The following is a 14,670-nucleotide window of genomic DNA, read 5'->3' as shown; positions in this document are numbered from 1 at the left end:
TCTAGGCATACTTCAAAGACAACAGAAACTGGATATGGTGTAATCAAATAAATTCTCCACACTAGAAAAAGAAATGCTCCTACTGTCCCTTTGCATAACATCACTTAACGCTACCGACTCAGATAGGATTCAATTCACACACTCCCTATTTATTATGAGGACTGGGATTATCTATTAATGAATTTATCCTGTGCCAATTGAACAATGAAAAATAATTTTCCAAACCACATTAACTCAACAGTACTCTGGCTTTGCATAGAGCACAGTATACAAGCCTCTATACTGTAAAAAAGCAGTACTCGGTCTTAGTATAGGTGATATAGGCACTTGCCTTGTGTGTCCATGCCCGTAGGTGCACAAATTGTTAACAAAAGCATCCAACTGTGGATCATGATATTTAACAGGAGTTCTAACCAACACCAATTTCTATAGGGCACAAAGTGAGCCTGGACTACCACTGTATGCTGTAAATACATTTGTTGAGATTGTTTTAAATATTTGTTTTCTATGGTAAATAAAGTCACATTAAGTAAAACCAAATCAAAACATTCAAGAAGTTGAATCAACTTAAATTTGGGGCTTTTTGGTTCAGTGCATACTGAATGATTTAAAAAAAAAACTCATCAGAAGCCAAGGCAGTAGACCTACAGTCATGACCAATGGTTAGCCAGTGTTGTTTCTGGCTCTGGCCCAAAGGTATCCACAAATCTGTTTACCCACAAACCCTAGCAACAACGACCATAGGTAGGCCTGCTGGAACCCAGGAAGCCCAATATACCACTGCAGTGAAAGTGTATAGAGGTCAAATCAGGAACTACAAGAGAGCAAAGGGAGATAGTTTTACGCCTAAAGCAGTTTTTAATTTGCTATGCTGTTCACTACAGTAATGTTAGTCACATGTCAACTGAATTCCACTGGCACACTGTTTCCCTGTAATAAATGCTAGTATTATTGCTGTCATTTTCATATCTCTACAGAAAACACACATGTCAACACATAGCTTGTGTTTAACAAAACACACAAAGATAGCAGCAGATACCCCTCAAGCCTTCATGTTACGCATGTATTATTTCACTAATATCAGCTGTGCTTGACACAGTGGTGGTCCGTCAGGGCCTTCAAGGCCTTCTCTGCTGGCCTAAACATCATCAGAAAATAAATGTAATAAATACATTTAATTTTAATATTTTCTTTTCATAAATATGTATTCAATTATTCCTCATAGTTCATTATCTTCATTTCATAGCTTCCAGCGTTGTTAATTTATGTTAGAGCTTTCATCCAATCATATTTCAGCTATCACGTGTTGCCACGCTCCGAGAAACCTTCCCCGAGAACAGAATTCTTCCCTGAGGCCTTCAGAATTCACATTGAAGGCCCGTGTACATCTGATTGGTTTTCACAACTGGCTGTTTCAGTTCATTTAAGTTGAATGAACTGAAACAGACAGTTGTGACAACCAATCAGATTTCGAGTTGGCGACACTGGGCCTTCTAGAAGGCCCGGAATATTTCTTTCCTCGCGTTGAACGTGACACGTAAACGTCCTTTGATTGGATACTGAGGCAGACCGGTGCAGTGCTTCAGTGCTCAGTTTAGCTGGCTAATGCGAAAACTGAAAACGACGTACATCGTTTCAATGCTTATTATGCTAGTTGTTTCAATTGGTAAGACTAAATATAATTACATTAACCAACTCAAATAAACTAGTTTACACCAACTTGATAATTCCAGTTTTTGATACAATTACAATGCCATTTTCAAGACGGAACTTTCAAGAAAAACTGGATATGGTGAGGATGGGAAGTTTAATGAAACTGCTTTGCAGGTGGGACAATGCGATGTTTAGTGGACAAACTTGTTTAAGCTCTCACGAGTCCTTTTTCCATCACATATGTCGCACTAACTTTTGATGCGCACCATTTTAAAGTGCATTATCTTTTTGATGGAAAAAGGACTATAGGCTACTTTCGGTAGACTTAATAAAACTTTGTAGACTAATCCCTGAAAATCGCCTTTTATTTTTAAGTTGTGACAGTAATATCCAAGCGATCATATAACTGAGAGTTTACTACTCTCAATGTATTGTTAATACGGGTGTATTGATTTTAAATGCTCCGGAAATATTAATAAAGTCTGTTGTACTCGACTATGTTAAGGTGATGCAATGCTCACTTATACTGCCTTTCTGTATAAATATAATGGTTCGATAGCCATGGCGTCATAATGATAGTATTAGGAGGTGGATTCACTCAGTTTAACATCGTGTAGGACATCGCTGAAGGCCCAGTCGTGAAATGCACGGACCGCCACTGGCTTGACACACAAAGGATGAAAATGGTTATGGTATTCAGTGGACGCTTTTGTCCAAAGTGACCTACAAAATCAATTGAAATTATGAACAATTATGAAAATGGAAAAAGCAATATAACCAAACAACCAAAGCATTATGCTTATAAGAATATTGTATATCAGATCATAGTAAAATGTATAGTAATAACTATAATAATATAAAAATTGGAGGGCTTGTAACAAATACATTGTTATAAAGAGGTGAGTCTTTAAAAGCTTTGTAATACTCGTTAAATGTATAATGATTGTCACTTTGGAAGAACCAAATACATATACATTTTCTTAGGACTGATGAAAGACAAGATTTTGTACACTGAAAAAAGAAGGATGGTCAAATTTGGTAAACCATTATATACTTGAATTACACAAACTATTCTCGTTTCTCTTGAAAACACAATATTAAGTTAAACTAACTAACTGCATTCAACATTACACTTTATTCCTTCCATGGGTGTTGTTAAATATTGACACATCTAATGGTCTCAATGGTTTTAGAACAGGATAACTCTTAATAAGATTAATTTGAACTGCTCATAGCTGTGTTATCAGTTACCATTAGATCACAGCTTGAGCCTACATTAGAGAGTGAGCGCTGTCTGAGGTATAAATCATTACCTTAGGAAGTACAGTCATATTGTCTGTCCAAAATACTCCTATCTACACAACAGACATGTGGAAAAAGCACTTTTATCATTTAAAATCATTTATTGTAAAAATATTTTAAAAGTTATTCAACAAAAACCTGCACTTCAACAAATGTATGTTGTGTCCGCAGAACAAAATCAAGAGACGGACTTGTTTCATTTGGTTCAATTAGATGGAAATATGTGGCATGATCAACAAAAAAAATTTTTAAGTAAGGGCAGCAAACTAAATAGTGTTTTAATACACAAATCGCCTTTAGAATATCATGTGACATTGTCCCTGACAAGCCAGAATTGGAGCCCTGTGGGAAGTGTGATTGCGGTTGATTCAATGTGCTACAAGAGTTGGATCGATAGAGGTATCCTTTTCACTCTGTCGAGCCAAACACTCATTATATGACTGTGTCTGGTGTGAAAAGACACTTGTGTTTATGAAGCCACTGTTTCACCACCACAGAGGACTCATGTACACTGAGTGCAATAAAACTGGGCAGTGAACCATAAACTCTTCCAGTCCACTTGAGGTCTTAATAATGAAATAATGCACTTCAGAAAACATCAAGTGCCAACCATAGCTAATGCCGCTAATACGGCCTGAATAAAGAGTGTCTGATTGATTGAAGTAGGCCTACAGCTAAGACCCTGTGCAGCTTAATACCCCAGAGTCAAAACCGAAGACAATAACAAGGCTATCTTAACAATCCTCTAAACGTCTTTATTTTACTATAAGTTGAAGGTAGGGAAAAAGATAAGAGGGAGGTAACCAGGAAGGGGCTTGTTCCAACTTGTGTCCTGACATGGGGCTCAGGAGTCACCTGGGTGTGAAACTCTCAGTCTCTGTGGTGAAGGTGAGACACAGCGATCCCACACTACTGACGTCACGCTGGAGCGTACACTCAGACACGGGAGTTAGGGGTCGGATTGCTTGGGAGCATCTCGCTTGGGCACCATACATAACAACACCTAGCAAACAGATACATGGTGAGCTCAGGGTTTACAGATGTGTAGATGTAGTCACACAGGGACAGGGAACACGCATACTAGACACCTATTTGCACTCGTGTACACACTCTTGCACACACACACAACCAAACACGTGCACACAAACACATGCACACAAACACAGAGAGGTCTATAAATAAGTGGCTGAAACTACTGTCCCTCAGGTCCTGGGGCTGCCTCTCCTGATCCCTGCTCATTAACGAGTGTTCTCTGGCTGCTGATGGGCATCAGGGCTACATCTGTGCGTATAAGCCCATGACCTCCTCTTTCTCGTAATGCACAGTGATAGGCATGGCAGGCAGAGGCAGCCAAGGCTGGGCCCTGGTCACACAGACACATTGAATGTAAAAGGCAATTCACTTCAATATTTCTCTTAGCCGTCACACGAAAAGCCATTGCGATATTTCTGCTGCGCTTCTCCTGTCTCAGCTGACCACTCAAGCAAGTGTGTGAGAAGGTACTAGAACACAAAAGGCGTCCATTACACATGCCTGTACATAAGTCGAAGACCTCACTGAAGTCGTCCATTACACATGCCTGTACATAAGTTGAAGATCTCACTGGAGGCATCCATTACACATGCCTGCACATAAGTTGAAGACCTCAACTCTAGGTCTTCTGACTAAAAATAGACAATTATCTGTCCTGCTCACCACAGGCCCTTTGTAGGGACAACAGGTGGTGAATTAGTTTGTTTGTTGTCAGTGGTAGCACTGCTCCTGATATTCACTAATACAGCACAACCTCAGGACTCTCTAAAGAATGGAAATAATCATGCACTACAACCCTTTATGTATCACTAACTCACACAGTCTAACACAGTTCTCAGTTGGTGTAAGAAAAGAGTGTCTTTTCTACATATAGAGGAAGGCTGTCATTATTAGATAAAAAAAAAACACCCTAACTACGACCAACACTAGTCACTCCGAGACTTCCATCAAAGTTTGGATGAAAAGGTATGCAGCATAAAATTATTTACTTTAACATCTTTGTTCAAACATATTGCTGAAATCAACTCGGAAAAGTGCTCTACTGAAATAAATGTATATACTGGATTATGTTCACCAAAGGAAGATCTTTATGTACCTGTTTGTTGCAGAGAGCCCAGATGGTGACAGATGTTATGCAAGAGCTCTGTCGTTGCTAATCATTGTTAAAATGCTTGGAATGCTTATGTTTTGGACAAATCCTTTTAACCTTTGCTCTGGCCAAGTAAATGTAAGTAACTGTGGAAAGGAAAAGTTTTCCTTTTCACAGTTACTTACATTTACTTTTCACAGTTACTTACATTTACTTGGCCAGAGCAAAGGTTAAAAGGATTTGTCCACCTAAGTTGAGACATAGACCAGCCGTGCTAAAATTAGCATGACAATTTACATAGTTTTAATGCAGAGCTGTTACAGTATAATAACCTCCAAAATGTCAGCACTGCAACCTAATGTGAGGGACCTGACATTTAATTACAATTACCTGCAGTAGTGTTACAGGGAGCAGAGCTCATGAGAGGTGGTTAAAGGGAGGTAGTGCTGATTACATGACGTTCCTATGGCCCTTGTTGTGGTAAGCGGAGTAAAAGAGAGAGCAGGTATTCCAAAGGCTGAAAGGGATGTGCAACTTTCCAGGATCCCACTTGACACCGGTAAGGTGCTAACTGCTGACAGCCATGGCAGGGCATTAGCGCCCAGCTGCATTCTAAAAAGTCACATCACACACCTCCAACAACCAATGGGAGAGCAGGGCAACTCAACTACAGAAGAGAAACTGATCTCCCACAGACACAAACAGAGACACACACACACACACACACACACACACACACACACACACACACACGCACACGTACACGCAAACGCACGCACACGCACACGCACACACACACACCACTGACAAAGAAGGGGTCAAACCCTAGGAAACCTTAGCTCCTGTTGCACACACACAGGTCTAACCTGACAAGATTCTTTCTGTACCTAAGCGTCAACCGGACCCTGCTTTGGGAATGTCATTGGAAGTATGCAGACTCAGTTAACACTGCATGTCTGGAGTATCTCCAGGGTTACCCTTCGCTCTTGATTGCTTTCACATTCCTTTGCCAGTGTTTCAGTCATTTCAGTGACGTCAGAGTCTGAGGTACTATTGATTACATGCATCAACAAGGACATCATCATGAGTTTCTGAGTTCTGTGAAATCATCAATCAATTAAAGGTTCCGCAGAATCTGCCTAAAAATCTGCAAAACGAGATGCAGGGGGAACTGGCGCATATGGGTTAAGCTATAGGACTTTTAGATGGCCATCTCCTTTAGGTAATTATCCCTTTAAACAACATTTGCATTTTTTCTTCATGAACTCAGTCACCTACTGAATTGAATGGAGCCCTTTCAAAGAGCACCGGGCCTGGACTCACTTCCTGCCCACCAATGGGTCCACTGGTCCGGGCCTGAAAGATTCAGAGGGGCCAAGGTGCTCTATCTGATAACACTTTCCCCTCTCTAGTTACCACCACCTGCTTGGAATAATTCTGATTATTCACACAGGTGCAGGGGCCTGGAGCTTGTTGCTCCCATCTGCAGTGATGACTGAGGCCACACACACACACACACACACACACAGACACAGACACACACACACCTACACACACACACACACACACACACACACACACACACACACACACACCCGTCTCTGAGGGCAAACACCCACTCACTGAAACACATACAGACATGGCATGAGTGACTGAGGGCAAATGCACACCAAGACAATGAACATAGACACACAAACACATCAGCTTCCAGCAAAAGACTCATGGCTCAGCACACTAACACACACACACACACACACACACACACACACACACACACACACACACACACACACACACACACACACACACACACACTCACTTCGTACCGATGTAGACGACCTATTTCAAAGCCAGGACCTATATTCTCCAATTTCCTGGAGTTCAAGACCACAGACCACTAGGGGGAAGAAAGGCAACAGCACCTGACATTAGGAGGATTGATTTTGGGTTTGGGGAAAGCTATCCTCACTGCTGAGTCGGGGCCAAATGTATACCTGAACGTCACTGACCCATATATGCAAGATTACACATATCACGTTACTACGCAGAAGTCCCCTGATCCTTACAGCACACCTTGTGTAGGGCTGCTCTCTCATGAGTTGTATGGTCACATTACACCTGCGAATGCTTTCAGGAATGTTAAATAACCATACTGTTAGTGAGACATTTATTTAGTCCAGGCAAAAGGTCATTCAGGCTCACTAGACAAAATATTCAGTCCAAACCCAGTCATATAATACCCAAAAAGTTGTTGTCATTTCAGTAGTCATTGTCACCCACAAACAAATCTAAATGCCAGTAATCCCTTTGAACTCAACAGACCCTTGGACTGAACTAGAATAATTCTGGTTGAATTTCCTTCAGCTCAGGACTGACTGATAAAATCATACATTCACTGTGCCTGACCTCAAGCACCATGAATATTGCCATTTACAAATTAGAAAACCTACCATTTCAGAACTGACTAATGTCATTTTTCTTATGAAAATGCATCTTAACAAAAAAAAAATATTATGTACATCTATAATTGGATGACTATGGTGCAAGGACTGCCTCAGGACTGTTCAGCAGCCACATGTCTAAAGTTTATAATTTTGTGATGCATTGTAAGCATATTGTAGTACAAAATGTGTGGTGAACACAGTATAACAGGATGGGGGCATTTAGGAATATTAACTACATTTTAACATATTTATAGCAGCTATGTACCATCTGTGCACTCATTCTTTAAAACACAGAAGAATAGTATGTAAGTATGCAATTTCAGATATGTCCATAAAAGAGGTCTCAGAGAGGCTGTGAAAACGGCAGCACTTCTGCGTCAGTGCGCTGCGCATATGGTTACAAGCCTGGCCCTGTCACAGATGCACAGAACATTAATAAAGCCACTTAAATAACTCTGTTCTAAAAGAGTCCCTAGCAGAAAAAGGCAACACTCACAGCCATATTACACAACTTATCCAAATTCTGTGCCTCCTCCCTTTGACAGTTGGGTCACACGTGGAGAGGGGAAAAATAGACATGTAGAGAAAAAAATCAAAAATAACATGTTGCAAGTTTCATAAGCAAATGACCCATCCCACTGCAGGCATCCCCACAGAGGGAGACAATATTAGTGGATACATTTGGCCGGGAAACTGTGGCTTGCCTGACTGAGGCGATGTAGCCGAGTGAGGAGCCGGGCTGATTGCCGCTGCATATCCCCCCATGGATGTCTCTCTGTTCACTGGGAGCAAATTGAGCGTTCAAAAGACGTCAGCAAGTTCGTTGTGCTCTGCAGCCAGGGAGTGCTGTAGTGAAGGCTAGTGGACACGCTATAGGGCTGCGCTCTTAAATCAACTCTACAAATAAATTGGGCTACTCCGTGTTTTGTGCATATCGTGTACAGTCATTAATTCATTAATGTCAGAGAAATTCATGATGAGCATGAACCAAAAGTTATCCAATGCCAAATCTGTGAAATGAGATGTAATATTTGCTGACATTTTACATGCATTCTGAGCCTTCATACAGTGGCTTTTAAACCAGAGTAGCTGATTTTTTCAAACTGCAAAAACTTCACCGTTCCATAGTTTGTACGTATGTGTGTATTCACCCTCTCCAAGGGTTGGTTTCTCATCGGCTTGGCTCAGCTTTCAGCTGGTTTAACGATGAGCTCATTGCAGGAAAGGAATAGTCAAGAGTTCAATATTTTAACAACGCCACACATCTGACTTGCTTATGCAATGGGGCCGCGTATATCATTGTCTCTTTCCACCATCCCATCGACAGAGACCCACACTGCCAGGCCAACAATGCCTGGATCAGTGGCAGCACCTGTTCATGTGTCAGTTAGGATGGAAAACCCCCCCCTCATCCCACACAGCCGTGAGGCCTCAGCTTTACACCCCATGTTTGTGTATGAGTGTCTGGAGGGAGGGGGGGGGGGGTTGTTTGTTAGTGTGATACTAGTCAAACTGCTTTGTCTATGCAGCCGGATGAGTTCTGCACAGTGACAGAGTCTGGATGGTTATTTCTAGCTCCATCCAGGTAGAGTGTATATTATCCAGGTATATTAGAGCGTATGTACTCAAATAATCTTCCATATACTTCAATATCAAAATACTGTTCAATGCTAATGACTCCAGGCAGCTAGATGTAAATAATATGGATGAACAACTGAAATCATCCTGACTTTGACACTTCTCTGAATCTGTGATGTTATGTGATCGCTCTTTCACAGCAGTTCTTCAATCGTGAAGACTAGATTTGTTGATATGGAAGTGGGCTAGTAGTCGCAGAGTATGTCAAGCTGGACTTGTAACAGTAATCAAACCATAAATCTGTCAAATAAACCTCTTTTAAAAAACCCACGCTCAGAAAGCAAGACCGTCTGACATTTCACTCCTCATTGACATTTCCCATGCTATCGTGAGGAGGCCACACCTGAATTTTGGACAGGGTAATGAGGGAGGTCCTTCAAAAAGCTCTCAGTAACACACCAAACCCCCAAAGGCAGCTGTAGATATGGAGCCATCTGACCTATCAGGGTGTCCCTCTGGAGCAGGCCCCCCACCCCCAAGGACTTGTGTTGTCATGCCATTACAGGAAAAGTCATAAAGATTAGCCCCAAGCTCTGCCAAAACCCCCAACCACGGCAGAAATGAGAACAAGGGACCGGAGGGGAGTGAGCGTGAGAGTGAGAAGCATCCTCTTGCAGCTGTAGAGACATGAGTCAGTGATGTTGACAGTGACATGGGAGGACTGTGTTTGTACAATCCAAAACAGGGCAGAGCTGACACCGGGCACCCAGCAACCTTTTCACTGAAAAAATGGGGAGCCCTACTCTTGTGTCTGAGCACACTGTTACCCAGAAGTTGTCATTTATACGTTTGTAATATATTCAAACGTATAGCATACGATAGCCCAACAAAGGATGTATTAAATAACAAAGCAAATACAATGGTACCCTTGCCCGACTGAAATAGATGCTCAATGTAATCATTGGAAGGGCCATTTTATCTCTTCACAAATCACACAACCAAAAAAAAAATGAGCAACAGTTACAAAGTTGGCACTACACTACAATGAATTATGCACAGGCTATTAAGTTAAGCTAAGATTGTTTACGGAGTAACATGGGATGGGTTGGAAATAAAACCATCAAGAAAGGGTAGGGTTTTAAATGTCCACTCCATGTGCCTTGACAACAATTCCAGATGAAACACAGCCAGAGATTTAGCCTTGTAGCTTTCATCTCCAAAGTCAATTCAGTCACTGTGATCCACATCAGATAATCCATACACATACCAATCAGACTATGGCCTTAGATGCTCCCTATAACCAGATCTATCCTTCTCCATGAGTGAGTTGCTTAAAAGCAAAGATGAAACAGGCAAGAGACAAGACGACTTACCACCAGATTCCCGATCACCATGACCAACATGAAGACCAGGATGCACATGGGCTGCCCGGCCACTTCCATACAATCCCACATGGTCTCGATCCACTCGCCGCACAGCACCCGGAACACGATGAGGAAGGAGTGAAAGAAGTCCTTCATGTGCCAGCGAGGCAGCGTACAATCCTTGGAGATCTTGCACACGCACACCTCGTAGTTCTTGCCGAAGAGCTGCATGCCGACCACGGCGAAGATGAAGACGATGATGGCCAGCACGAGCGTGAGGTTCCCCAGCGCTCCCACTGAGTTGCCGATGATCTTGATCAAGGTGTTCAGGGTGGGCCACGACTTCGCCAGCTTGAAAACCCTCAACTAAAAGGAAGGAGGTAGAAAAGGATACAGTTGAGAATCAACATTAAAAACACAGCTGTAAATATTTATGGAGAGAGTGATTACTGCTTGTCTATTTACAGCCAGATTTGAAGAACGCTCTTCAGACAAGGACACTGGCTACATTCCTAAAGGGACACCCTGGTAAATACAGTGTCAGTTCACTCCTTTGGATGCCATCTCAGTGTACTGTGGAAACGGCCGTAATCTCCTGACTTTAACAGATTACTCAGCAACCCAATCTTGGCATTGTCTCACACAGTGAAGGCTTAACTAAAGCATAGGCCTACAACAGTGTACATGGTGTACCTCAGGGCACCATGCACAGATTTCAAGTCACTCAGGTGAGTCAATGTCGGGCAAAGTAAACCTTTGACACTTTAACCACTGTCATCATCCTGTTCATCCCTCACACCACCCACTAACACTTTTCGAGTGAACTAAAGGTGGCGATAAGACAAAAATGAGTCAATGAAGTTTTACTTTGGTACAAGGATCATCCAGAATGTTTCTGAATGCATGTAAGGGGAAGGCTGCGAGTGTGTTTAGAGTTTTTAGAAGTCTGCGACTGCAAAAGAGATGTTGAGGACAAGCCCCAGTCTTCTGCTGACTTCACAGAGCTGCCTCTGGAGAGTTACACACTGCGTGCCCGCTGAGCTGAGCATCACCAGTGGACTGAGTGGGACGGCAGGTGGTGACAAGAGAAGGGCACTGAGAGGCATGTATGAATGTCCATGGGTGGAAAGGTTACCAGTCTGAAGGATCGCAGGACGGACAGGCCCTCCACATCCGACAGACCCAGCTCCATCAGGCTCAGGCAGACGATGATGCTGTCGAAAATGTTCCAGCCTTGCTGAAAATAAAAGTACGGGTCCAGAGCGATGATCTTCAGAACCATCTCAGCAGTGAAGATTCCAGTGAAGACCTGCAAGAACAACAAATAGACAAATAGACCAACGGTGAGGAAAGTAAGGCAAGAGAGGGAGAAAGGAGCTGACGCAGGACCTGACCTGGCAATTCCTGTTTGAGTCAGGTCACTGACTGAAACAAGTGTCTACTACTATACTTAACTTTCTTTTTAAAGTTGCAGTCCAACAAGCAGAAATTCTGTGTCTCTCATTTGTTCTTTAAGTTTGGGAAAATATATGACTTAACTGCGGGAGCAGATGGAGACTCTACATTATATTTCTGTAAATAGTTGTGCAAGCAACGCTCTAATATTGTGTTCCAGTTAAAATGAAATATGCTCAGTCTATGCTTTCTTAAAAAAACGCTGTTTTAGGCACATCCTTGGCACTTTCATGTTGGCATGACTGATTGGCCCACCGTTGCAGGAAACAGGGGGTGTGTCTGTGGGCAATGTGTGTGTAGAGGAGGGGTGGGGATTGGAGGGGGGTGGTGAAGGACTGCACACAGAAAGGTCTGGAACAGCTGTGACAGGTCTGTGGTTTGTTGTGATTTTTTTGTCTTCCTTCTCTGCTTCCCTGTCTGCACTCTGCTTGTTGTTCCTGAAGGATGATTGGTTGGATGTGACACAGGATACGTGACACTCTGGTGGAGCATGGGGTGTGTGTGGGGTGGGGGGTGTGAGGGGGGTGGGGGGTGTGAGGGGCTGGGTCTCAGCATCAGAGACAGACTCTAGGAAGCCCTGACCCCAGCATTAGACCACTGAAGCTTCACAGACTGCCAGACTTCCACAGCAACGTCTGGCATTTTGCTTTAACTTGAGTAGGCTTGGCGTAGGTCAAATCTGGTAATGAACCCTTCAAACTGGCAACTATCATGCCCCTTAAAATCAGACTTCTCAGCGCTATTTCACACGTTTCTGCTTCTTGTTCAAATGTGCACTGACAAGATATTAATGAAGACATAACACCTTGTTTAACTGATCGATTACAGTGCCTTTACAGTCTCTTTCCCAGTCTCCTGAAGCATAACTACCCCCCTTCTCAAACAGAACCTAGAAATATGAGAAGGATCTTAACAGTCTCACTGCAAGATATATGCCCTCAGATTCAACCTCACTTCAGCTTGGATTTTATCTTTTGTTTGCCTCAAGTGACTTACTTGTCAAAACACACCTTTCTAAAAGGCCCATCCACATTACATTAACCCAAAGAATATTCTCTGAATATTCCATCAGTTACAATAAGCTCTTTCAAAGGCCACTAGTATATTACAGTGTACATTAGTTTAGTGCTTTGCACGACATTCTCTCTTTATTTTGGAAAGAGGAAGCCCTGAGGCCCTTTAAGAGTCTAGCATCTATCAGAAACGCATGGTCTGCCACAGACAAAGTGTCCCAAAATATAAGGAGAATTTGTTCAGTGTTTAGACATTAGTATTGATTCACCATTAATATATCGGTTTCTGGCAGCTCACATTTTTATGACAGCATTCCACAGACCTCTAAAGTGGGGTGAGCTGGATATTTCCTCACACCACTGGGCGATGACAGTTTGCTTTGAATCTAACTGCATCATACTCATTTTCAGTTCAGCTATTTGATAGAGGAGTGCATGCTAAATTACCTCTGCTTTATTTTAAAACATACATTAAAAATGTGTTTGAGACATTTTTAGATCAAAATGACACAAACCCAATTAAAAATGCAATACTGCTTAAGCTGCTAATAAAAATGTTGTAATTGTGCTTGAAATGACATCATTGTTATGTTCTCTGATTTTTCTTTTACATATGACATCACTCAGAACATTCAAAGCATTCAATGAACAATATACATTACAATGAGTGCTCATGGTGGCCATGTGCTCATGGTGTGACATTTTGTGTGATTTTATGTAAAAATCCTTTTTCCCAATTTCATGGGTGTCACAATATGTTCCTTTAACTCCATGCCGAAAATGCAGCAAAAATAAGCTGGCATCTCATGTTATGTACAGTAATTGCTAAACAGATCCTCTTGACCCTAAATAAAGACCTCCAATGCAGCCCATGCAGAGCAGCGTGAGACGGGGAGCGAGGGTGCGCAACACCACACATCATGGCAGCCATGACTCACGGAGCGGCTGAGTCAGACACGCCTGTCTGTCTCTCTCCTGTCCTGTCCTGTCTGGTCCGGTCCGGTCCGACAGATAAACGTCTCTCTCTCTCTCTCTCTCTCTCTTGTCATGCCAGAGCCATGCCGAGCAAGCATGTTTCTCAGGACACGCCACCGATGACACCGCAGATGACACCCTCTACTCCAGCTCATGCTGCACGCTCTGCCACCGATGGGAAGAGGTGGACTGACACTTGACAGCGTTTTGGCCAGAAACAAGACACGGGGCATAGCCTTGAAGGACACAAACAACACCAGTGTAGCTGGGTTAAAGTGAAGATGGCAGTGTGGGGACTACCCGTGAGGTGAAGAAGGCAGAAGAGATGCCTGCTGACGAGGACCTCTCAAAGACCCTTGTGCCACCACCAGAGGGGCATCCGTTAGCACCCCTCAGCTCCATAACGCACAGAATTAGCCATGTATCATCCCAGACAAATATCGTAATTCTCATTATACAAAAGGAGCATGGTCACCTCACTGCTAGCATAAGCAGCTGCAGTACCTTCTCAACTTTAGAAGCCTAACACCTCACCACTTTTGCTGCGTCTCTGGTAATCACTTTGTATGTCTGTACAAACTGATTACATGGCTTTTGTAGCCCACACACTGTAAATCTGTCCTGTCATAAAAATGAGGCCATAGCCCCTGTGTCACAGTGAACGCGACACGAACAAGTGACAGAGACAGCCATTTGTTGACTGTTACAGCCTCCAGGCAAGCGAGAACAGTTAGCTAGCACCAGATGCCACTGGCTAGTGATGC

The 14,670-nt window shown here is 42.8% G+C and overlaps 1 protein-coding gene across 1 annotated transcript in view; it reads right to left on the bottom strand.

The window, feature by feature from the left end:
• The window catches only part of scn5lab (sodium channel, voltage gated, type V-like, alpha b), a gene marked incomplete at both ends in the record, with an annotated part of 82,006 nt that overhangs the window by 34,025 nt on the left and 33,311 nt on the right, over nt 1-14,670 (bottom strand). The window contains 2 exons of the mRNA XM_080855644.1: nt 10,473-10,829; nt 11,599-11,772. Coding sequence (XP_080711770.1) covers nt 10,473-10,829; nt 11,599-11,772 — 531 coding nt within the window. The remainder of the gene's footprint in view (nt 1-10,472; nt 10,830-11,598; nt 11,773-14,670) is intronic.

The sequence above is a fragment of the Sprattus sprattus genome, assembly GCF_963457725.1.
Source record: "Sprattus sprattus genome assembly, chromosome: 17".
NCBI classification, from domain to species: domain Eukaryota; kingdom Metazoa; phylum Chordata; class Actinopteri; order Clupeiformes; family Clupeidae; genus Sprattus; species Sprattus sprattus.
Note: the sequence above shows the minus strand (reverse complement) of the source record. Positions and strands in the feature narration are given on the sequence as shown.